The following is a 23008-nucleotide window of genomic DNA, read 5'->3' on the forward strand; positions in this document are numbered from 1 at the left end:
CATTTTAATATGCTATTAGTAATTAGAGTCCATTTACATTGTAGGATTTTGATGTATTCAAGGATGTGTTTCCTCCCTCCCATTGTTCATTGGAAAGGAATCGACTAATTATAGCTCACTTTGAAACAGACTTGTTTTAAATAAATTGTTTAGTGTTTGCAATCATTTATCTGAGCTGTCAATTTACGGTTGCTTTTCCCTTTGCAGATATTTCCCAGATGTCTTCCGGTAATGACCAGGTTTCGATCCCCATGTCTCAGAGAAACACCAATGGGCTTCCGGGGATGACCCCCTGCGGCGTGAAAACCGTGACCGAAGGAGCAGTGCTGAGTTTTCACAATATCAACTATCAAGTGAAAGTCAAGAGTGGCTTTCTCTTTGGCCGGAAAACAGTTAAGAAAGTAATACTGTCAAATATCAAGTACGTGTACGAACTTTTTTTTTTTTTTCCAAAAAATTAATTGAAAAAAGGATCAAATTGTGGGCTGGGGATATAGCCTAGTGGCAAGAGTGCCTGCCTCGGATACACGAGGCCCTGGGTTCGGTTCCCCAGCACCACATATACAGAAAACGGCCAGAAGCGGCGCTGTGGCTCAAGTGGCAGAGTGCTAGCCTTGAGCGGGAGGAAGCCAGGGACAGTGCTCAGGCCCTGAGTCCAAGCCCCAGGACTGGCCAAAAAAAAAAAAAAAAGGATCAAATTGTGACATTTATATCTACATATATAATGTACTTTGAGCGTATTTATTTATCTGTATTATTCCTCAATCATTCTGTCTTCTCTCCCCTCTTTTATAACAGCTTTTGATAAGTTTCATTATGCTATTTTCATCCATATGTAAAATATACTTCTATCTTATTTTGTGCATGAACTTGTTAACTGCTTTATTGACATGTGGTGAACTTCAAAGATTTTGTGTATTACTACCAGTAGGCTGTTGTGAATGTTGTGTGTATATGTATGTGTACGTGTGTGTACATTAAACAAGATTAGATCACTTGTGATGTGTATGTTTAACTTTCAGAGGAACTCAGGGCCTGGGGCACTGTTAGGTTTTTTTGCTCAAGGTTACCACTCTACTACTTAAGCCACAGCTCCACTTCTGGCTTTCTGGTGTTCAGTTGGAGATCCTACCTGAACTGGCTTTGAACCATGATCCTGAGCAGCTTGGATTGCAGGTGTGAGCCATCAGCACCTGGCAAAGCTTTTATCTTTTGTTGCATGTTTAAGTAGGGTGACTTAGTGAAACACCAATATGCTTTTTGTAAAGCATAGTAATCAAGAAAATAATAGTCATCTCAGACTTGGGCTGAAAGAGGTAGGAAGTAACATGATTTGAATGTGTGTCAGTTCAATAGATGTAAAAATGCTTATTGTGTGGGGACACATTTTTTTCAACTTCTTATTGGTATTTTAAAGGTGATATACAGAGGTCTGGGTAAAGTTATGTAAGTCAGGTAAAGAGTATTTATATTCTTTTGAACAATGTCACCTTTTCCCTCACTCTCACCCAGTTTTTCCCTCCCATCCCCACCTACAGGCAGTACAGTCCACTTTCAACCTATTGTCTAGTGAGTACCACTGCTGCATTTGTTTCCCCTTTGTCCCACCAGTTCTGTGTCCCCCATTACTACTGTCCCAAAGATAGATACATGAACCAACAAGACAAAAAGATAAGACAACGGGCTGGGGATATGGCCTAGTGGCAAGAGTGCCTGCCTCGGATACACAAGGCCCTAGGTTTGATTCCCCAGCACCACATATACAGAAAACGGCCAGAAGGGGCGCTGTGGCTCAGGTGGCAGAGTGCTAGCCTTGAGCGGGAAGAAGCCAGGGACAGTGCTCAGGCCCTGAGTCCAAGGCCCAGAACTGGCCAAAAAAAAAAAAAAAGATAAGACAACAAAAACAGCAACAAGGAAAAGCATCTTGTTTTCATCTCCTGAAGTGTGTTTTGATAAAGACTATTTTAGATGATCAGATGCACATTGAGAACACATTTTTGGATGCGGTATGGGGTTGCCTTCAAGGCCTTGATCGCGCCAGGCAAGTGCTGTCGCCCTCAGAAGAAGCTTTTCTTGCTACTTGGCAAGCTGATAGACTCGTGATGGCACACACCAGGTGCTCCTGTGCCCCAGCTTCACAGTGTGCTTGTGGCTGAAGGGTGGCATCTTCGCAAAGAAGAAGGTCATTGTTCCAGGCTTTCCAAGGCTCCTAACAACCAATTCAGTCTTGCAGTTCTGTTGTTTTTTTTTGGCCAGTCCTGGGCCTTGGACTCAGGGCCTGAGCACTGTCCCTGGCTTCTTCCCGCTCAAGGCTAGCACTCTGCCACTTGAGCCACAGCGCCGCTTCTGGCCGTTTTCTGTATATGTGGTGCTGGGGAATCGAACCTAGGGCCTCGTGTATCCGAGGCAGGCACTCTTGCCACTAGGCTATATTCCCAGCCCGCAGTTCTGTTTTTATAGTTGGAAAGACAACAATGGTTGGTATTCAGGTATACTCACATTTCTTTGTGAGTAAACATGGGACCCTCATCCTTTATTTATTTATTTATTTTTGGCCGGGCCTGAGGTTTGAACTCTGAGCCTGGATGCTGTCCCTGAGCTTTTTTTTTTTTGCTAGGCTAGCACTCTACCACTTGAGCCACAGCGCCACTTCTGGCTTTTTCTGTGTATGTGGTGCTGAGGAATCGAACCCAGGGCTTCATGCATGCTAGGCAAGCACATTCCAGCCTGATCCTTTTTTTCTATGCTCAAGACTAGCGCTCCGCCACTTTGAGCACAGCTCCATTTCCTCGTCATTCCTTTTTCACCGCATTGACTCTTGTGTCTCTGGGCTTCAAATGAGTAGAGCCCCTGCAGCGCAGGAAGAGGTGCTGACGTTATCTCTTTGGGTTTGATAGCACTTCACAATTCAGATCAACAACTGTATTCATAAAATGTTGAAGAGATTCTTGACTTTCCTCTTCAGAACCCACTATCACTATGACAGATTTTCTGTTTTCATCATTCTTAGTTTACACTCCTCAGTGAGAAGACTTCCATTCATCATTTATTTGATTTTCTGTATAGACTCATGGGTTTATATTTCATATTCTAGCACTTGGCAGTCATACATTACTATTATTTATCTATCCTTGTATTTTTCTGAGTGAAAGAATTTTCAAGCTGAGTCCCTCATTCAATTGACTTACCCTCATTCTTCAATATTTTCTTTGCTTAGGAAGAAGTTCCAAACTTATTATTTTTTCCCTAAATAAGCTTTATTTTAATATGTAAAAAGTGATAACAATATATGTGTTCATATAATTAACCTCTTAGAAAATCATAAGTAATTCTTATAATACTTGTACAATTCAATTTTTTAAATTTAATTTTATTGTCAAGGTGATGTACAGAGGGATTACAGTTACATATGTAAGATAATGAGTACATTTCTTGTCAAACTTCTTACCTCCTCCCTCAATTTTCTCCCACCTTCCCTCCGTCCCAGCCCCAGCCCCCGAGTTGTGCAGTTAATTTCCAAGATATAGTCTTGTAAGTACTGCTGTTGCATCGGTTCACCTTTTATCCTTTGTCTCACCATTTTGATGTTTACCTTCCCTTCCCTTCCCTAATTTAGACAAACATATATACACTATCCAGGGTACCAAAGTCAAATACAGTGAACAGAGGCTAAAGCATAGGGAAAAACAACGCAAAAAGAAAAGAAATTTCACATAGTACATTAAAAATAACAACAGCAATGAAAAACCACTTGTTTCCATATCTTGGAGTTTAGTTCGCTTAGCATCATCTTATATGATCACAAATGTACTGTTTTTAACCAGCTGCAGACTTGGAATCAGTGGCTGTTTATTTTTTGGAGGCTATAGTTAGAATAAACCAAGGCCTGGGTGGTGAGAATTGTCATTGTTAAGCCAGGCCCCAGGGGTCAAACTTGGTATCTTAGTTACTCAGGAGGCTGAGATCTGAGGACAGAGGTTTGAAGCCAGCCCAGGTGGAAAAGTACATGAGACTCATCTATAATTAACGAGAAAAAAGTTCGAAATGGAGGTATAACTCGAGTGGTAGAGCACCAGCCTTGAGCAAGACAGCTAAACATGTGAGCCCTGAGTTCAAGCCTTAGTACCAGACCAGAAGAAGAAGGAAGAGGAGGAGGAGGAGGAGTGGAGAGAGAGAAGAAAGAAAGAAAGAAAGAAAGAAAGAAAGAAAGAAAGAAAGAAAGAAAGAAAGAAAGAAAGAAAGAAAGGAAGGAAGGAAGGAAGGAAGGAAGGAAGAGAGAGAGAGAGAGAGAGAGGGAGGGAGGGAGGGAGGGGGGAGGGAGGAAGAGGGAGGGAGGGAGGGAGGGAGGGAAGGAAGGAAGGAAGGAAGGAAGGAAGGAAGGAAGGAAGGAAGGAAGGAAGGAAGGAAGGAAGGAAGGAGCAGAATGTTCATTGCTGGTAGAATGCCATTTGAGGCTTTCTCAACAGAAAGAACTAGGAGACACACACACACACACACACACACACACACACACACACACACACCTGTATCACCTCCTGTATGTACATGAATCTGGGTAACAAGTGTGATAAGTGGCAGGCAGCAATCCCACAGCACTCTAGGAATTTTCCACCTCACTTTCTATAGCTGTTTCTATAGAGATTTAATCTTCTGACAGCTCATTAGTGCCTGAATTCTAATTCAACATTTTGGATTCTTTCCACATTTCCATGTTTGTGAAAGACTTGGCTCTCATTAGTCTTAATACACTTGCCAATTTGTTCAAGTTTCTTCCTTCCGAATGTGAGTATGTGCCTAGTCTGAGGCTCCTTGAACTCTGGTCTGTGTTCTCCGGCCATGCGCGGCTTTGTCTCTCCCCCAGAACTCCCATAATCTTCCTACTGAGAAAGGAAAGGGAAGATCCACCTAGTGGATAGGATTGACACATTATTGGAACAAGGCATTCACAATGTGCCATTTTCAATATGTTGATTTTTTTAAAATTACCTGGCTTTTTGTTTCCAAGACTAGGACTTGAACTCTTAATCTGATACTTTTACTCATTGGCTGGTGCACTGTCACCTGAGCCACGCCTTCAACCTCCACATTTATTTTTAAGTAACACATTAAAAAAACATAAAAAGTAGACACACAACGGACTTACTTCCTAAGTTTTGGATTTTTTAAAAATAAAAAAATGTCTTTTTGTAGAATAATATAGATCTGTAGTTATATGATGAATTTTCAGTGCCTACTAGGTGCCTGGCACTGTACATGACACTAACAATATACCTATGTGCCTTGTTCTCACAAGCCTTGTAGTTTATTTATTTTATCTTATTTTATTTTATTTTATTTTGTCACGCAGTCTGCTTTATTCAGGGAGGAACCACATTTATAAAAGCCAGGGAGCGGCAGGAAGGGGAGGGGTGTAGCGCACCTAGCTAGGGGCTATGATTGGCGGCCTGGGCTGTCCGTCAAGGGTGGAGTGCCGAGGGACCTCCCTAAGGGACGGCCTAAATCTACATCACAGCCCACAGGGCCTCTGGGTTCACCCCCAGCGGCCATCTTAAGCCTTGTAGTTTAAAGGGAAATACAGAAAACAAGGGCACTTTCCCTGCATTGCTCTGCCATGATAGAAGGGTTCAAAGACACAGCTGAAGAGGAGGGCTTCACACATAGAGACTGAAAAATGAGAACCTTGTACAATGATGCGTGTAGGGAGGTAGGCCATGCTCCAAGAACAGCCTTCACCCCTGTACACATAAACAAAGCAAGACTGAAGGTTTATTACCCACTCAAATGTAATAGAAGTGACAGGTTTCATTCCATGTTCAGCGAGGTGCTTGTCCTCGGAAGGAAGCAGCAGGGAGTGGTCTTATTATGGAATGTTCTTGGCACTATTTCACATCATAATAGCATTGAGCTGCATGCAAGTACTGTAAAGCAATAAACAAAAGTGGGGATGGGCTTTTGAGGCACAGCTGAAGAGCAGATGGCAGGTGGGGCGAGAAGGGAATGTGGACTATTGACTCTTCTTATAAAGAACCTGGTCATAAATATTTTCAGCTTTTTGGTTCATACATTACAATTACGCTCTGTCCTTGTACCATGAAAGCATCTTTAGACATGACATAAACCAATGAGCAGGACTCTTTTCTAGTCATGCCATTAGGTAGAGAACAGTTGACCAGAAGCAGTATGCTGATCCCAGAAGTGGAATGTGAACCCCAGAAAGGCCAGCACTTTGATTCCCCCCCCCCATTTCTTACCTGCTTTCTTTGTTCTCTGCTTTATCTCATATTCTGTAAGTGTCTTACATGTACATAGTTGGTGTGGTGCTTAATCATTGTATTCAGTAAATGCAAGTGAGATTAGACACTGCTCCAGCTGGGAATTCTAGCACTTATGGTGCATCATTATTGTATTCTGGAATGTTGGAATTTAGTTTCAATGCCAGCCAAAGTCAAGGACCTGTAAATTTTTTTTTCTTGACACACTCATTTCCAGTTTTTCAGATCAAACATTCCAAATTGCCTGGTCTTTATTTGAGTAGATCTTTTTTTAAATCTGGAAAGGTTTTCTGGCAAGTAGTCCCTAGTACCGTATTAAGAGCTATAGATAGAGTTGTACTTTGAAAGTGTACCCTATCATTGGTGTGTTGTTACATTAGGCAAAAAAGGGAGGCACAACAAATGAATGAGATTTCTTTGTTTAAAGTTTACTCCAGTTTTATGAAACTCTTATTTGTCTGGTATTTCAGCAAGTGGTATCCCAATTAATAAGGAAAAAGAAAAAATACACTCACCTTAGCCTCTGCCCGCCATTGTATAATTGTCACAGTTCAAGTATCAAAGGTAGTAAATGCTGAGGTCTTCTCAGATTATTATGCAAGGACTGATCTTTAGAGGGCGGGCCTATGTGGGAACCACTAGCAGAAAACAAAATGGTTATCAGCTTTGACCTTCCAGTAGATATGTTCACTGGGAATTGATCTTGACCTACTTACCAATTGTAGAGACTGGGCATCGGTCCAAGGGTATTAGATGAGCTAAGCTGGGCCTCTGTTTCATCCTCTTCGTATACCTGCCATGGACCCTCCTGTAATTCTTCTCTCTCTAGGTCATTTGGTTTAGCCATCTCATCTACTTTTAGAATAAAACTCAATGTGCCATCTTCTTGGGTCTCAACACAGTAAACATTGCTGTAATTTTTTTCCATGTTCATTCGTTCATTCTAAACTGTTCACATCCCTCACACATCTACTTTGGTAAAATACACAGCTATGTGTTATAGACCTGTGAACCATTCGAAATGTGTCTACTGCTGAAGGGCTATCTCCCAATTCTAAATGGAATCTCCACTTCTCAGACACATAAGAAAGAAGGAATGGGCACCGGTGGCTCAGACCTGTAATTCTAGCTTCTCAGGAGGCTGAGATCTGGGGGTCATGGTTCAAAGATTGCCTTGGCAGGAAAGTGCATGAGACTCTTATCTCCAATTAACCACCAGAAAACTGGAAGCAGCACTGTGGCTCAAACGGGCAGTGTACTAGCCTTGAGCAAAAAGAGCTTAGGGACAGTGCCCAGACCCTGAGTTCAAGCCTCACTACTGTTGCTACCCATAACCAGAGACAGCATGACAAGATACTAGGGCCAAACAAAATGAGAGAGAGACAGACAGACAGACACAGAGAGAGACAGAGAGACAGAGACAGAGAGAGAAAGAACGAGAAAGAGAGGAAAGTTGAGGGACCAGGGGGTCCAGCTCTCACGGGCTTCTAAGCCCCGAATTCCTGTCAATAAGCTTATTTAGTTAGTTCAGCACTGGGGAGGTGACCACAGGAACATGCAGAAACTAGGATGTCAGTCTATCTTGTGGTTACAGTCATTAACATGAAGTATAGTTTGTATACATAGTGATAATTGACTCCCTTATCATTAGGGAACAATAAACATTTTAAGCATAACACAGACATTCATCTTATTTCCAAGGTCTTAAGCTTTTAGTGTCCAAACAGCTCTAACTTAGACTTAGGGTAGTAACTTATACATCTGTCCTGCTGTGACTGTTTGACCTTTCCAGGGTTCAGTTCTCGGCTTTCTGAGTACTGTGGAGCCTCTTAACCCTTTCCTGGTCTCACAGCTCAGCTCCAGAGTTCCCTGCACAGGACCAAAAACAACAACAACAAAAAGCAAACAAAAGAAGGAATGAGCTTTTCTAAGGCTGCATATTTTGCCTTTGTAATTGGTAAGACCTTTTTTCTAGAGTGCCAAACATTGGTTCTTTCATCCTCTAGAGTGCTTCATGACAGCCTTTGGTTTCTGTTTAAGATACCTTGAGCTTTGGTGTGATTAGATTTTATGAACAACACTATGTCTGCTATATCCTACAAGAAGTGATTTATAGTGTCAGAGTGAAGTACCAAGTGAAGTAATTTGAACACACAGATCATAAATGCTGATACACTTCAACTGGTGTTAAAAAATACTACATTTTTATTACTCAACATTTCTTTGTTACTCACCAAGAATTGGTACATTTTGCTATTTACAGTTTATCAGTGTTCTTTGGGGGCATACTTTGAGTGAAGATGCTAAATTATATGAGCTTTCTGTAAGGTAGAATAATAGATCCACTTATTTTCATATTTGCAGTGGGATCATGAAGCCTGGCCTCAATGCCATTTTGGGACCAACGGGTGGAGGCAAATCATCGTGAGTATAACAGAAGAATTTTGAGACTTTGCTCCCTTGCAAGATACTTTTAAATATTGCTTTAACATGAATGGGATTGCCTAAGCATTTGCTGTGGTTGTCTGGTGTGGTCCTGTGTACTGGGGAGTCTGTACATTGGGCTACCTTGTGGTTGTTTCCCAAGCACCAGGAAGTCGTATGAGGTCAGCTTCACGAATTGCACATGGTAAAGGGGTTGGTGTTCAGTGTTGGCCTCTATCATGAGCTAATGGGGAGAACAAAGAGAATGATGCTAAAAATGAATGGGATGGAACATTATTCAAGATATAATTCAAGGCCTGAGTTTTAAGTAAGAGAGCACACTGCCAGTCACCAGTGGCTCATGCCTGTAATCCTAGCTACTCAAGAGGCTGAGAGCTGAGTATTATGGTTCAAAACCAGCCTGGATAAGAAAGTTCTTGAGACTCTTATCTCCAATGAACTACCAAAAAAAAAAAGAAAAAAGCTGGAAGTGGAGTTGTGGCTCAAGTGGTAGAGTGCTAGCCTTGAGCAAAACAGTTTAGGGATAGCACCCAGGCATGAGTTCAAGCCCCAGGACCAGCACAAAACCAAACAAAAAAATAAAAAAAGAGCACTTATCTGGATTGACAACTGGGAGGATCTGACTACAGGAAGAATCACTTGCAAGACCTATGATACATCAACCTGTTCCCTTGTTTTCATATTTTTGGGCTTTCTTGTAGCATATAATGAAAAGAAAGCTAAGAATTTGTACTGTGTGTGTATACATATACATGAATATATATATATATTCACATGCTTAATATATATGGTATATACACAAGAAGTTTATACATACTAAAGTTATACAAACATACATGTACACACCCTTGTGCCATTTTAGTTAAGCCATAGATTTCTTGGCTAGTTAATTTTCTAACATTAGCAGGATTTAGATTCAGAGTAGCTAAGGAATATGACCTAGGTGGGAGGCAGAATAACCACACCACATATATATTCTCTTCTAGGTTGTTAGATATCTTAGCTGCAAGGAAAGACCCCCAGGGATTGTCTGGAGAGGTTCTGATCAATGGAGCCCCTCGACCTGCCAATTTCAAATGTAATTCAGGTTATGTGGTACAGGTAAGTATAAGAAGATATGGGTGTTTCTATTTCTCTGTTGACAAATGCTTGTCAATATATGCTTGGCTTATAATTTAGTGTGCTTCTAGTTGATTATGTGACCAGCTCATTGATCCATGTTTCTGTACACCAGCTTTTCCTAATCTCTATAGGTGAGACTAGAATTAATGGACAGGCAGAGAGGATCTGGAATATGACACTTATGGACTAGAGGCATCCAATCGAGCTGGGTGTTTTGTTATTGTTCTTTGTTTTATTTGTTTCTGTTTTTCTGGTGTTGGTCCTGGGCTTGAACTCAAGGCCTGAGCACTGTGCTTTATTTAGTGTTCGAGGCTAGCACTCTACCATTTGATCCACATCTCTACTTCCCAGCTTTTTTTTTTCTTTTTTGGTGCTTAATTGGAGATAAGAGTCTCAAGGACTTTTTTCCCCCAGTCTTGCTTTGAACCATGACCCTCAGATCTTAGCCTTCTGAGTAGCTAGGGTAACAGGTATGAACCAGAAGTGGCTGGGCATTAAGTCATCTTTAACTCTTTTCATCCTTGTTTGCCCTTCTTCCCCCTTCTCCTCATCCTAGAAGATGTTTGTGGCAGGTACTTGTAGAAAGCAGTCTTGGAAATCCCTTGTAACAATCATCATGGTTGTCCAATCTCTGTTTGAGTGTGCAATTGTGGGTGAAAAGATTCCATGGGGGCCAGAAAGTCTGTATATGGAGTTACTGCTGTTGGAGAGTTACAGAATTATACCTGGGGTACGATATTTTGGGGGTTAAGTTGCATATACTTGTGTAGATTTTACATACATACGTTTACATGTATTGAACTGAAACACCTAGTACATCTCACTAACATACCTTCTTTCCTGAAGGACGATGTGGTGATGGGCACTCTGACGGTGAGAGAGAATCTACAGTTCTCCGCGGCCCTTCGACTTCCAACAACTATGACAAATCATGAAAAAAACGAGCGGATCAACACGGTCATTAGAGAGTTGGGACTGGATAAAGTGGCAGATTCCAAGGTAATGGAAAAGTCTTTTCGAATCATAGCCAGGACTGCTCCTATGAGTAACAAGTCTTCATCGGACATTTCCTAGAAGGTGTGTGGAGCAAGTGGCCGCTTTCTACAATGATTTAAAAAACCTCACTAGTTCCATAATATGCAATGGGAATTCAGCTGGAAGTGTAATTGTAACTGTGGGTGACCCTGGGAATGGAGCATGGAAAAGCGTCCTCAACTGGTTTCTTCTCTAAGTCTGCCCACCCTCGTGGTTCTAGTACAGCTCTGGGGTATCTGCACACTAACTTTTCTTCTTTCATATTTTGCTTTCCCTCTTTATCTGTCCCCTCTCTTCCTCCAGGGGGCTTCTGCATTTTTTAGGCATATTTCCTGACTTGAGAACTAATAATCCAAGGACTCTTGGTATGAAAGTGTTTTTTTTTGTTTTTTTTTGTTTTTTTTTTTTTTTTGCTGTAATTTAGCTTCCCAAACTAAATTGTCATGTTAGGATTTATTTCTACTTGGTTCAGTGCCCAAGTTGTTATTCCCAGTCTCTTTTTTGGTGTTTTGGTCTCTTCTCCCTAGCTTCCCTCTCTTCTTCCCTTCCTTCTGTCAATAATTGTTTCCATACTCTTGCATGCCAGGCTCTCTTAGGTTTTAGAGATAGGGTGTGGCCAATAGGAACAGAGTAGACAACATAGCTCCTCTGTTCATGTGTTATGCAGGAGCAGAAATAGGAACTGAGATGAATGTGGAAATTTTGAGTGAATATTTGGAGCTTTGGGCAAAACCAAGCCACTGTATTGTATTAACTGTGGTTTAACTCCTTATGATTCACCTACATAGAAGCATAGGAAAACAAAGATTCTCCTAGCTGCTGTTTCCCTTGAAATGGGATATTTATATATATATATATATATATGTATATATATATGTATATATATCCATTTAATATTATGACTGTATTCTCCACATGTCCTCTCTCTATTTGTCCACCCACTCACTCCCCTAACTCTCTCCCCTCTCCTGCCAACACACACTCCAGCTTCCTAGTATTCCTTGTGGTAAACGCTAAGTTAGTTTTTCAAAAGGCTTACACCATTGGAATGCTCTCCTGTATACGATAGGTGATGGGCCTATTCATGCCAATATGGCCATTTTCATACCCTATACTTCATATACTATATAGTATTCTTAGAAAACTAATAAATTACTATAGATGCTTCCCCCTGTTTTCTCTCTTGATCTCCTGTTTCAGACTGATTTCTCTACCATGAATCTGCCCATTTGACTTGCTTAGCAACATGCAGAATTGTTGGAAGCATGGGCTTCATGTCAGGTCTAGCTGCATCGCTCGAACCTGAGCTTCTGTGCACTCATCTGGTGAAAGAAAGCCTCCCTTTTCTCCCAGGTGTGCATTTATTTGCTCTTCAGAATGAGCTCGAGTGTCTTTCATACCCATGGCACAAGCTGTGTCACCGAATAATAATGACGGAGGAAATATTTTATTTTAGGTTGGAACTCAGTTTATCCGTGGTGTGTCTGGTGGAGAGAGAAAAAGGACCAGTATAGGAATGGAGCTGATCACAGATCCTGCCGTCTTATTCCTGGATGAGCCCACAACTGGTTTAGACTCAAGCACAGCAAATGCTGTCCTTTGGCTCCTGAAAAGGTAAATACCACAGAAATTTGTTCTCTTGTTAATTTGATTTTTTTCCGCACTTTTTCTTATCAAGCATTGTGGGGAAGGAAATTGAGAAGTGAAGAGCAAACAGTTGGTTAACAAAGCATTATCAAGAAAAAAGAAAGAAGAGTGCATTGACTGTAATCTTGGCTATCAGGAGGCTAAGACAAAAGGACTGTGAGTTTGAGATCAGCTTGGGATATACAATGAGTTACAGGCCACCCTTAACATAGTGAAACTTTGTCTCAAAAGAGAAAAGAGAGAGAGCGTAGGGAGAGCAGGAGGAGAGAGGAGAAGAGAAGAGAGAAAATAAGAGAACCAAAGACACAGAGAGAACAAGAGCATGGGTATTGATGAACATGGTGGCAAGTTAGTTCTATTTTACATCTGGCAGAAGAGCAATATACTTAGAACAAAGGGACAGTGGCCCTGAAACAGAACTTTCCAGATATATCTGGAACATCAAAGAGAGTAGAATCGGATCATATGAGGGGAATGGAGATTGTCTAGTCTTCTCATAGAACACCACAGATCAAGTGAGCCAGTGGTTTAAAAACAGAAACTGAGAGACAAAGGGTAAAAGGCGAACCAATGCAACAGCAATACTTACAAAACTATAGGCTGTAGTCCAACTTTACAACTCATGGTGGGGAGGGAAATGAGGAAGGGGAAGAAGGGAGGGAGGAGGTAACAAGTTTGATAAGAAATGTACTCACTGCCTTTCGGGGTGGGTCTGCCGAGAGCTCTCATTGGCTTGTAGGTGGCCATCTTGGCCCTCTGAGCATCTGTGTCTAGTCACCTCTTGATTGACTCCAGTCAGAGTCAGGGCCAATCAGCAACTTCCCTCATCCTCATTGTGACTCCAGGAAGCATGGAGGACTTACCACATCTTCCCACTGAGGAAATCCACCATCTTGGATTCACCACCATCCAGTCTTGCTCATTCAGTGGCCACAGCTTCCCTGTCCTGTTGCTGTTTCATCTCTGCTTCTTCCGGATCAGAGAGGTTCCTGGAGCATCACACCTTTCTTGCTTTTCTGTTTCTCTCCAACCTGGCCTGCGTCCACGACAGGTGATTCGAGCCTTGATCATTTGATCCTGCTCATCATCTTATCATCCGATCTGTGTTGGGATACTCCTCTTTTTCCCTCTTGTATTTGGGCATTGAGAGAGAGGTAAACTGCTAATATGCACATATTCTGTTCTGTACATCAGTAACCTTTGCTCAGGCAGTAGTTGTAAAACAGGCAATAGATAACACTCCGTGGAAGAATGAGGATTCCCTCTTTCCCTGTTCCCTGTTCTGTGCGTTGCGAGGCTTGAACTCAGGGCCAGGGCACTGTCTCTGAGCTCTTGTGCTCAAGGCTAGCACTCTACCATTGGAGCCACAGCTCACGGACATTCCTGCCTGGGTTGGCTTTGAACCATGTTCTTCAGATCCTAGCCTTCTGAGAGGCGTGAGCCACCAGCACCCAGCTCATTTCCCATTCTCTGCAATGACATGTAATCTGTTATGCTTTACTGTTCAAGACAATGATTCCCTATTTGTTCTGCACGTTCTTTTGACGAATTGCTTTCCTCTGTGGTCTCTGTGATATTCCACACTCATATTGAGCTTTTCTGACCTAAGGTTCAGCAAGGGACCTGGGCTCCCTCAGCTATAGTAACAGCATTTAGAAACCCAGACCAGGTTGCTCTGTGTGTTCACTGCGGCCGAGTGCCATCACTTCAAGACGCCTCATACACAGAGCTTGATTGGTGGTCCACTTTTGTCTAATGGGAACACCATCCTATATTGTAATTGGAATTATAGTGCGTGTAATTTTTTTTGTGTGCATGTGTATCCATATATATATTGAATAGAAAGATACTTGTAAGCATACAACTATCATTATTGCTGTTTCTGATAACGGATATATTGAGAAGTCTATGAGGTTTTTTAAAAGTTTTGATTCCAATCTAACACCTTTGCATAATTTTGAGGTTCTTGTCATTCTCATGTTTGTAAGGGACTTTATACTGTTAGAGACATAGCTCCCATCACCTCAATATATGCACTTACTTGCTCAAACATGTAATTTAATTGTTACTTAGTCAATCTCCTGATGGCTTTGTCCCACCTCTGGAACCTTCTGCTTCTTATAGCAACAACTAAAACAACACCACACACACACACACACACACACACACACACACATACACCCCTTCCTCTGTTGTAGTTTCCCAAATAGGGAGCACATGGACTTGAATTCAGAGCCTCATTTGCTCAGGGACAGTGCTCTACCACTTGAGCCACACCTTCCTTTCCAGTTTCTTTGCTGGTTAAATGCAGGTATGGATTTCATGAACTTTCCTGCCCAGGTGGATTCAAACCTCAATTCTCAGGAGAAAAACAATGAAAGCAAATTCCTAATTTAAAGGATTAGAGAGAACAAGACATATGGTCATTGTTTTAATAATTTGTTCATAATTATTTCTCAAACTATAGTGTACTTACAGATTTTCCTGGGGTGCTTTAAAAAAATATGGACACCTTATAGCCATCTACAGAGATTGTAGTCAATATTTGTGAAGATGGCTCATGAATCTGTGTTGTCAATAAATACCATCCAGTGAATTTCACTATTCTGATGCAAGAGATTTTTATGATCTCTTGAGAAGTTCTAGGTGCTTTTTATTCCTCTTTCTTTTAGGGACTGAACCCAAAATCTTGATGTGCTAAGAACTTGCTAGCCAACTGGGCTGTAGTATACCACTGAGCTAGATACCCCCAGTTCCCAAAGTCTCTTTAATAGAATCATTGATTTAAGCTCCCATATTACCAGCTAGATAATAGGGGATAAGATGTGTGAGCTGGGGGAAAAAATAGCCTAACAGTAGGAGTAAGTTTTTCACCAAGAAGTACCAGGTTGTGATGCTCGGTGACTCCATATCTACGCTTTTTTAATACAGGATGTCTAAACAGGGCAGAACGATCATCTTTTCCATTCATCAGCCCCGGTATTCCATCTTCAAGTTGTTTGATAACCTCACCTTATTGGCTGCAGGGAGATTAGTGTTCCATGGACCTGCACAGCAAGCGTTGGAGTATTTTGCATCAGCAGGTAGGGGTGATTATTTGTGTAGCAGGTCTTCTATTCATAGATTCCTAGAAGAGAACAGAGGGTTGGAAAGGAGTGCTGCTTGATTTTTGTGTGGCCATACTTCAGATTCTGAAACACCTTTGGTTCACTTTTCTTGCGGCATATCTTAATGTTTAGATGTCTTTCCTTTTCCTGTCCACTACTGTATGCATGTGTGTGAGTGTTCCTGCTTCCTGTGATGGTCCTCTTTCCTGAAAGTTCAATAACACAGTGGGCTCATAGCAAGGTATTCTGTCAGCTGAGCAGTTTGCGAAAGGCCCAGGATCTTTGCCTTCTTGACCATGGTCAGATGATAGGTAATAGATTGCAATCTTGCTCTACCTTAATGAGGGGTCATAGAGATGCCATAGAATGTTCTGGATTGCAGGTTTAGGCTTTGAGTGAGTGACCTACATGACTCATGAGTGACCTGGTATTACTCAATAGAATAGTCTTAAGTCTGTCTTTTTGAGGGAGCAACTGTTCTGACATTTCTGAGCTTCCTGGTTCTTCTTTTTTAAGATAAACATGCAATGCTTCTATTTCAGAGATATTTGGAAATAATTATACATGATTCTCCATAAACTCAAGTACAGTTTTAATATTCACTCCCTGTCTTATATTGTTTTTGTTTAATTTCTGTCCTGTAGTGGCCACAGTGGCTTAAGCCTATAATCTTAGTTACTTGAGAGGCAGAAATTAGAGGATCACACTTCAAGGCCAATTTAGGAAATTATGCATACATTATTCATGAGAGTCCATCTTTACCAGTGGCTGGGTACAGAAGCAGGAGCCTGTTTTGCATGGAAAGGGCAATGGCTGGATACAATAGTGTGGCTCTGTCATTCTCAGTGACAGAGGGAAACAAAAGGAGGAGAGTCACAGTCCACGCCAGTGTGGGCATAAAATAGGTTAAAATAACTAAGACAATAAGAGCTGGAACTGGGGCTTAAGTGGTAAAGGGCCTGGTAAAATAAGCAAGTATCTATGTGAGAGGGAAGGACATATTCATGAAGGGAAGAGAGAAAAAGAGCCAGAGGAGAAGGTGGTTAGATTCTGTCTTCCCTAGGCCCTGTCTCTTGCAAGTGAGTCCTCTTTAGTTTCTAAGACTATCAGGAAATCCATTCTTGGGTTGCCTTCTTTCATAGGTTACCACTGTGAGCCTTACAACAACCCTGCAGACTTCTTCCTGGATGTTATTAATGGAGATTCTTCTGCTGTGGTATTAAATACAGAAGAGCAAGACCGTGAAGGTATGTTAATCACAGACTGGTGTTTTTTCCCCCTAACTGATCTGATAGAAATTTAGCAATTCTGTGGCTCATTAGAACGTGCCATGTAATTCATGTCAATGCAGTGCTCTGATCCTAGCCAATAGATAGAATGTCGTCCATGAGTGCTGGGGGTGTTTTTGACTTAATTTATAAATAGGTATTTTTATGATACTGTAATTTAGTGTGTGTGTGTGGTGTGTGCATACACGGGTACGCATGCACGCGTGTGGGCATGTGTACCAATACTAGGCTGGAACTCAGAGCCTAGGTGCTGTTCTTTAGCATATATATCACATTTTCTTGATCCATTTGTCCACTGAGGGCATCCGGGCTGTTTTCCTAACTTGGTTATGGTGACTAGTACACCATGGGTGTGCACTTGTCTTTTTTTTGGGCCACTCCTGGGGCTTGAACTCTAGGCCTGAGCTATGTCCCTGAGCAATTTGTGCTCAAGGCTAGCACTCTACCACTCAAGGCATAGCACCACTGCTAGGTTTTTCTGTGATTAATTGGAGATAACTGTCTCACAGACTTTCCTGCCGGGGCTGGCGTCAAACCACGATCCTCAGATCTCAGCCTCCTGAGTAGCTAGGATTATAGGTGTGAGCCACTGGCACCTAGCTTTGCAACTGTCTTTAATGTATTCTGACTTGTAATCTTTTGGAGAAATGCCCAAGAGTAGTATTGTCGGATCATGGGATTGTTCAGTGTCTAGTTAAGTGAAGTAACTCAGGCTCAGAGAGACATAGCATGCATGTTTTCTCTCATATATGGAATTCAGATCTAAATTATAAATAGATACGTGAACATAAGGGTCCTATGTATACACTCACAAACATATTAACTAAAGCATGGTATAGTTAGGGGAGAATTCCAATAGTGTAATTCCTTTGAACAACTAACTTACATCTTAGCAAAATAAATACCAGAAAGCTGGGACAGGTAGGTTCTGGGGTGGGAGTGATGAGGTTAAGTGAAGAAAGTAGACAAATAGAGAGAGGAAGAGTGGAGAAAGGATGAGTGAGTAAATTCAGTTATGATATTCAATGTACATACATGAAAATGGAGCTAGGTAAATTGAAGGGTTGAATGGGGTTGGGAGAGATGGGAGAGAATGACAAAAGGAGAGACCTTGATTAAGATGTATTGTACTCAAAAACTGACATATTGACTAGAAACCCTTTTGCTCAGTTAGGTAAGGAAAATAAATCAATCCAATAATAAGCAAATACATAAGTAAATAAATAAACAAAATGAGGTATGGTTTAAATAGTGAAAATGCAGTTTTCTGTGTTCAAAAGATTATGGCAGCATCCGATCAATTTGCTGTGGCTTTGTAATGTGTAACAAAACGGTGACAATCGTAGCAATTTCTTTTACTTGAGCTTTAGGGTTATACAAGAAATGTGTCACAAAAAATGAATTCAATTAGTTGTCATCTGTTAATGTTTTCCTTCTATTTATTTATATATTTATTTATTATTTTAACCCACAGTTAATAGGACTGAAGAGCCTTCCAAAAGAGAAGAACCAATTATAGACAGATTAGCTGAGTTTTATGTCAACTCTTCCTTCTATGGAGAAACAAAAGCTGAATTAGAGAAACTTTCAAGGGGTGAGAGAAAGAAGAAGAACTTGGCCTTCAAGGAGATCGTCTACGTCACTCCCTTCTGTCATCAGTTCAGGTGGATTACCAAGCGTTCATTCAAAAACTTACTGAGGAATCCCCAGGCTTCTATAGCCCAGGTAACTGCCCAGTGGTTGTTTTGTGTGTATGTGTACGTGTGTGTGTACATGTGTGTTTGTGTGTATATGTGTGTTTGTACCAGTATTTGGGCCTGAACTCAGGGTCTCATGTTCTTGCTTTTCACTCAAAGCTAGCATTTTACCACTTGATCATTTAACCACTTCCAACTTTTTGCTAACTAGGGTCTCACGAATTCTCCTGTCCCAGGATGGCTTCAAAATGTGACACTCCAGTCTCTACCTCCTGATTAGTTGGGACTCTACGGCATGAGCCACCATCAATGCCTGAGACTAGAGAAAGCTTGTTTTAGTGGTTTCTTGAAGTACCTTACTCAGATTTTTTTATGGTTTAGATCAATTGCAGTAGTAAGTCTTAGTAGAAATTTACTTTTTTTTTCAAATAATGTAAAGTATGGACAACATCAGTCACACTGGGGTTTTCTAGAAGCTACTCCATTTATTCACTATCTCATTCTACAGTTTCAGCTACATGAGTCAGCTTTTCTTCACTGTGATGAAATTCCTGAGAAAATAAACTTAACTGAAGGAAGATGTATTTCGATTCATGGCTTTGGAGGTTCACTCCATGGTTGCCTGATGGCATTCGGAGCCTGTGGTGAGGCAGAGCATCATGATAGAAGGGTATGACAGAGGCAAGTTGCTGTCTTCATGGAGGACAGGAAGAAGGAAGGATATAGAACTAAGTATGCCCTTCTAAGGCATGTCTCAATGACTTGCATCCCACAGCTAAGACCTATGTCCAAACGCATCATGCAGCTATGAATTCCCTATAGATTAGCACACTGCTCTCATTAGCACTGATTATGGTTTGAGTAAGAAATTCCCCCCACAAGGTCCCTAGCTAGAGTCACAATTCTTAGTTTCTGGAAACTTAGGCTATAGACCTAGCTGAAGGAAGTAAGTCAGTAGGGGCAAATGCTTGAGGGGATCTGTTTTCTGTCCAGCACTGAATGAATATCATGTCTCATGTTCACACCGCCATGATAAACTGCCTTACTACAGGGTCAGAATCAATGTTATGAAGTAACCATGTATGAAAGCCACTAAAACAATGAGCAAAGCACGTCTTTCCTTCCTTATGTTTTCTTTCTCAGGATTTAATCACAACGATGAGAAAAGTAACTAAACCAATGCCTTCATGACATAGTTACTCCTCAATAGTTCCGCTACCTGGGACCAAGTTTTCAACACAGGAGACTTTGAGGGACATTCCAGGATCTAAACTATGACTTTAAAACATGATTATAGTTTGCCTCTCGAGTTTGTTATATAGTAAGAAAAACTGAGAAAAAACCAACAACTTTCTACTCCCATGGAACAGACAGAGAGATAAGAACTGAAAAAAAGAAATAAAAGTTATAGTAAGTCAGATGGTCAAAAGAACTCTGAAGAAAATTTAAGCAGAGAGGGAATAGAGAAAGACGAAGAAGAGGCAAGGAGATGGGGAGAAAATTAGTTTGCCATTGAAGTGGAGTGATGATAAAAGAAGCCTCTCGCTTGAATCTTTCATTTCCAGGTGCTGATCAGGACACACTCTTGTTCAGATTTCTAAATGCTGCAGTGTTAGCTGAGGACGAGGCAAGCTTTTTGGTGAAGGGAGTGATCATAAATATCTTAGGTTGTGCACAGTGAAGGGAGTGATCTTAGGTTGTGCACGTATGTCTGATCTTTGTCTCAGGTAGCCCTCGTGTTTCAATATGAATGCAACCATAGGAAACATACTAGCAAACAAACACAGAAGTGTTCCAATATTTTTTTTCTTTAAGATGAATTTTGTTTTTCAAGAAATTATATCCTTGGCTTTCTCCCTAAACCATAAAAATGACAGGAATTGTGGTTAGCTCACAATTCAGTGTAAGAGGACTGGCCCTATTTACCCTGTAGGCCATCACTTACTGACTTTTGCCAAAAGGTTCATGATGTAATGCTTTTTGTTTCTCAACATGGGGTTGTTGAAATGTCTTATGACTTCCTGCTCATAAATCTTGTTATTTATTGCCTTAAATTTGTACTTTGGTTTGAATAAGTTACTTATTTACATGAACAAGGACCATGGCTTTAGTCAGAGGTTGTATTTGGAAGATGTTGGAATGAATAGATTATGTAAAAATTTAATGATCATTTAATGTGCCAAGCATTTTCTGATCAAATTTCTTTAGAAGTCATTATTCTTACTCTTTCAGAGTGCTGTTAGTACATTAAGCTTCTCATTATGAACTCATGTTTTATAATAATAGCACAAACATTCCATAGAGCACATTGGCTAAACTTGGCTGAGTGTTATTTTTTTAGCCCTTGTATTTAAAGCAGAGATTAGATTCACAAGGCTCAGAGGATACTTTATTCTGCATATACTGTTTACTTTCCTGGTTTTCTTCTCTCTTGTGTAAGACAGAATAACACAGGTATAACGTATAAAAGTATGAGATTCCTCGTTTTGTCAGTATGTTTAAAAGCTGACTGGAAATAGTTGTATTGCTTAAACATTTACAAATACTCTAATGATTACACCTACAGTGTTAGTATAATATAACAAATTGGGATGCATTTAGGAATTGAATCAAAGTCTAAGTGGCTGTGTTTTCCCTTGAACTCTCTAGCCTTTACTTGAGCTTCACTAGCTAGCCTTCCATGCTAGTGAACAGGTACAACTGTCTATAAGAGGTTCCAGTCCATACGACTGAAGATTATTATTAAAAGTCATGCAGTGAGATCAGGCTTTTATATATGCATGCATGCTGATATAAGTAGAGCCATCAGCAATGATTTTTGGAAGTCTGACCTGCTTGAAGTGTAGAGTATATTATGGGGATCAGTGAAAACATGCAAGGCTAAGAAGATTGCTTATTCCTCTAATTTTTATCTCAAAAGTCAAGCATCCAAATCATATTATTTTTAAAAATTATTATTTACCTGATTGTTATTATAAAGGTGATGTACAGAGGGATTACACTTACATGAGTCAGGTGATGAGTACATCAAATAATATTCTTTTGCAGACTATAGCATTCAAAAACTATCTGCCCCCTCAACAAATAGGCTAAAGACTTAAAAAGAGACTTATCTGATGAGGAAATGAGAATGGCCAAGAGACATGAAAAAGTGCTCTACATCACTGGCTATAAAAGAAATGCAAATCAAAACAACATTGAGATTCCACCTCACCCCAGTAAGAATGTCCTCTATCAAGAAAACTAACAATAATAAATGCTGGAGGGGGTGTGGCCAAAAAGGAACCCTACTTCATTGTTGGTGGGAATGTAAACTGGTTCAGCCACTCTGGCAAGCGGTATGGAGATTCCTCAGAAAGCTAAACATAGAGCTTCCCTATGACCCAGCAGTCCCACTTCTGGGTATCTATCCAAAAGACCACAAACAAAATCACAGTAATGCCACCAGCACAACAATGTTCATCACAGCACAACTTGTCATAGCTAGAATATGGAACCAACCCAGATGCCCCTCAGTAGACCAATGGATCAGGAAAATGTGGTACATATACACAATGGAATTTTATGCCTCTATCAGAAAGAATGACATTGCCACATTTGTAAGGAAATGGAAGGACTTGGAAAAAATTATACTAAGTGAAGTGAGCCAGACCCAAAGAAACATGGACTCTATGGTCTCCCTCATAGGGAATAATTAGCACAGGTTTAGGCTAGTCACAGCAGAGGATCACAAGAGTCTAATAGCTATGCCCTTATGAACACATAAGATGATGCTAAGTGAAATGAATTCCATGTTATGGGAACGAGTATTATATCACTGTTGTAATCACTTTCAACATGCCCTGTGAAACCGTAGCTTCTATTGTTGATGATCCTCTGGTCTCCCCTTCCTGTGGTTGTCCCCGTGCTATCACTGTATCTTATCTGAGTACCCTGGATACTGTATATACTGGTATTAGAACTAGGGAAGTGAAAGGGAATATCAAAATGGAGAGACAAAGGATAAAAAGACAAACGACTCCAAAAGCAATACTTGCAAAATCATTTGGTGTAAACCAACTGAACAACTCATGGGGGGAGAGGGAAAGGGGGAGGGGGAGGAGGGAATGAGGGAGGAAGTAACAAACAGTACAAGAAATGTACCCAAGGCCTAACATATGAAACTGTAATCTCTCTGTACATCACTTTGACAATAAATAAGAAAAAAAAGACAAAAAATTTGCCAGTCAATATACATGTAATCGTAGCCCAATAACAAAAGTTAATTTGGACCAATCCTTTAAAAAAAAAACACATTTTTTTGTGATTAAAATAGACATTAAATCTGGTAAACCACCCAAAGCTCCAAAAAAAATTTTTTTTTTTTTGGCCAGTCCTGGGCCTTGGACTCAGGG

At 40.7% G+C, this 23008-nt stretch overlaps 1 protein-coding gene across 3 annotated transcripts in view; it reads left to right on the top strand.

The window, feature by feature from the left end:
* Abcg2 (ATP binding cassette subfamily G member 2 (Junior blood group)) overlaps positions 1-23008 on the top strand; it is a 103754-nt gene that overhangs the window by 68371 nt on the left and 12375 nt on the right. For all 3 annotated transcript variants that reach the window (XM_048364661.1, XM_048364660.1, XM_048364659.1), the window contains exons 2-9: positions 208-421; positions 8637-8696; positions 9704-9818; positions 10686-10838; positions 12331-12488; positions 15453-15604; positions 16771-16875; positions 18392-18642. In XM_048364661.1, the coding sequence (XP_048220618.1) occupies positions 219-421; positions 8637-8696; positions 9704-9818; positions 10686-10838; positions 12331-12488; positions 15453-15604; positions 16771-16875; positions 18392-18642 (1197 nt within the window). In that variant the 5' untranslated portion in view covers positions 208-218. The remainder of the gene's footprint in view (positions 1-207; positions 422-8636; positions 8697-9703; positions 9819-10685; positions 10839-12330; positions 12489-15452; positions 15605-16770; positions 16876-18391; positions 18643-23008) is intronic.

The sequence above is a fragment of the Perognathus longimembris genome, chromosome 16 (assembly GCF_023159225.1).
Source record: "Perognathus longimembris pacificus isolate PPM17 chromosome 16, ASM2315922v1, whole genome shotgun sequence".
NCBI lineage: Eukaryota > Metazoa > Chordata > Mammalia > Rodentia > Heteromyidae > Perognathus > Perognathus longimembris.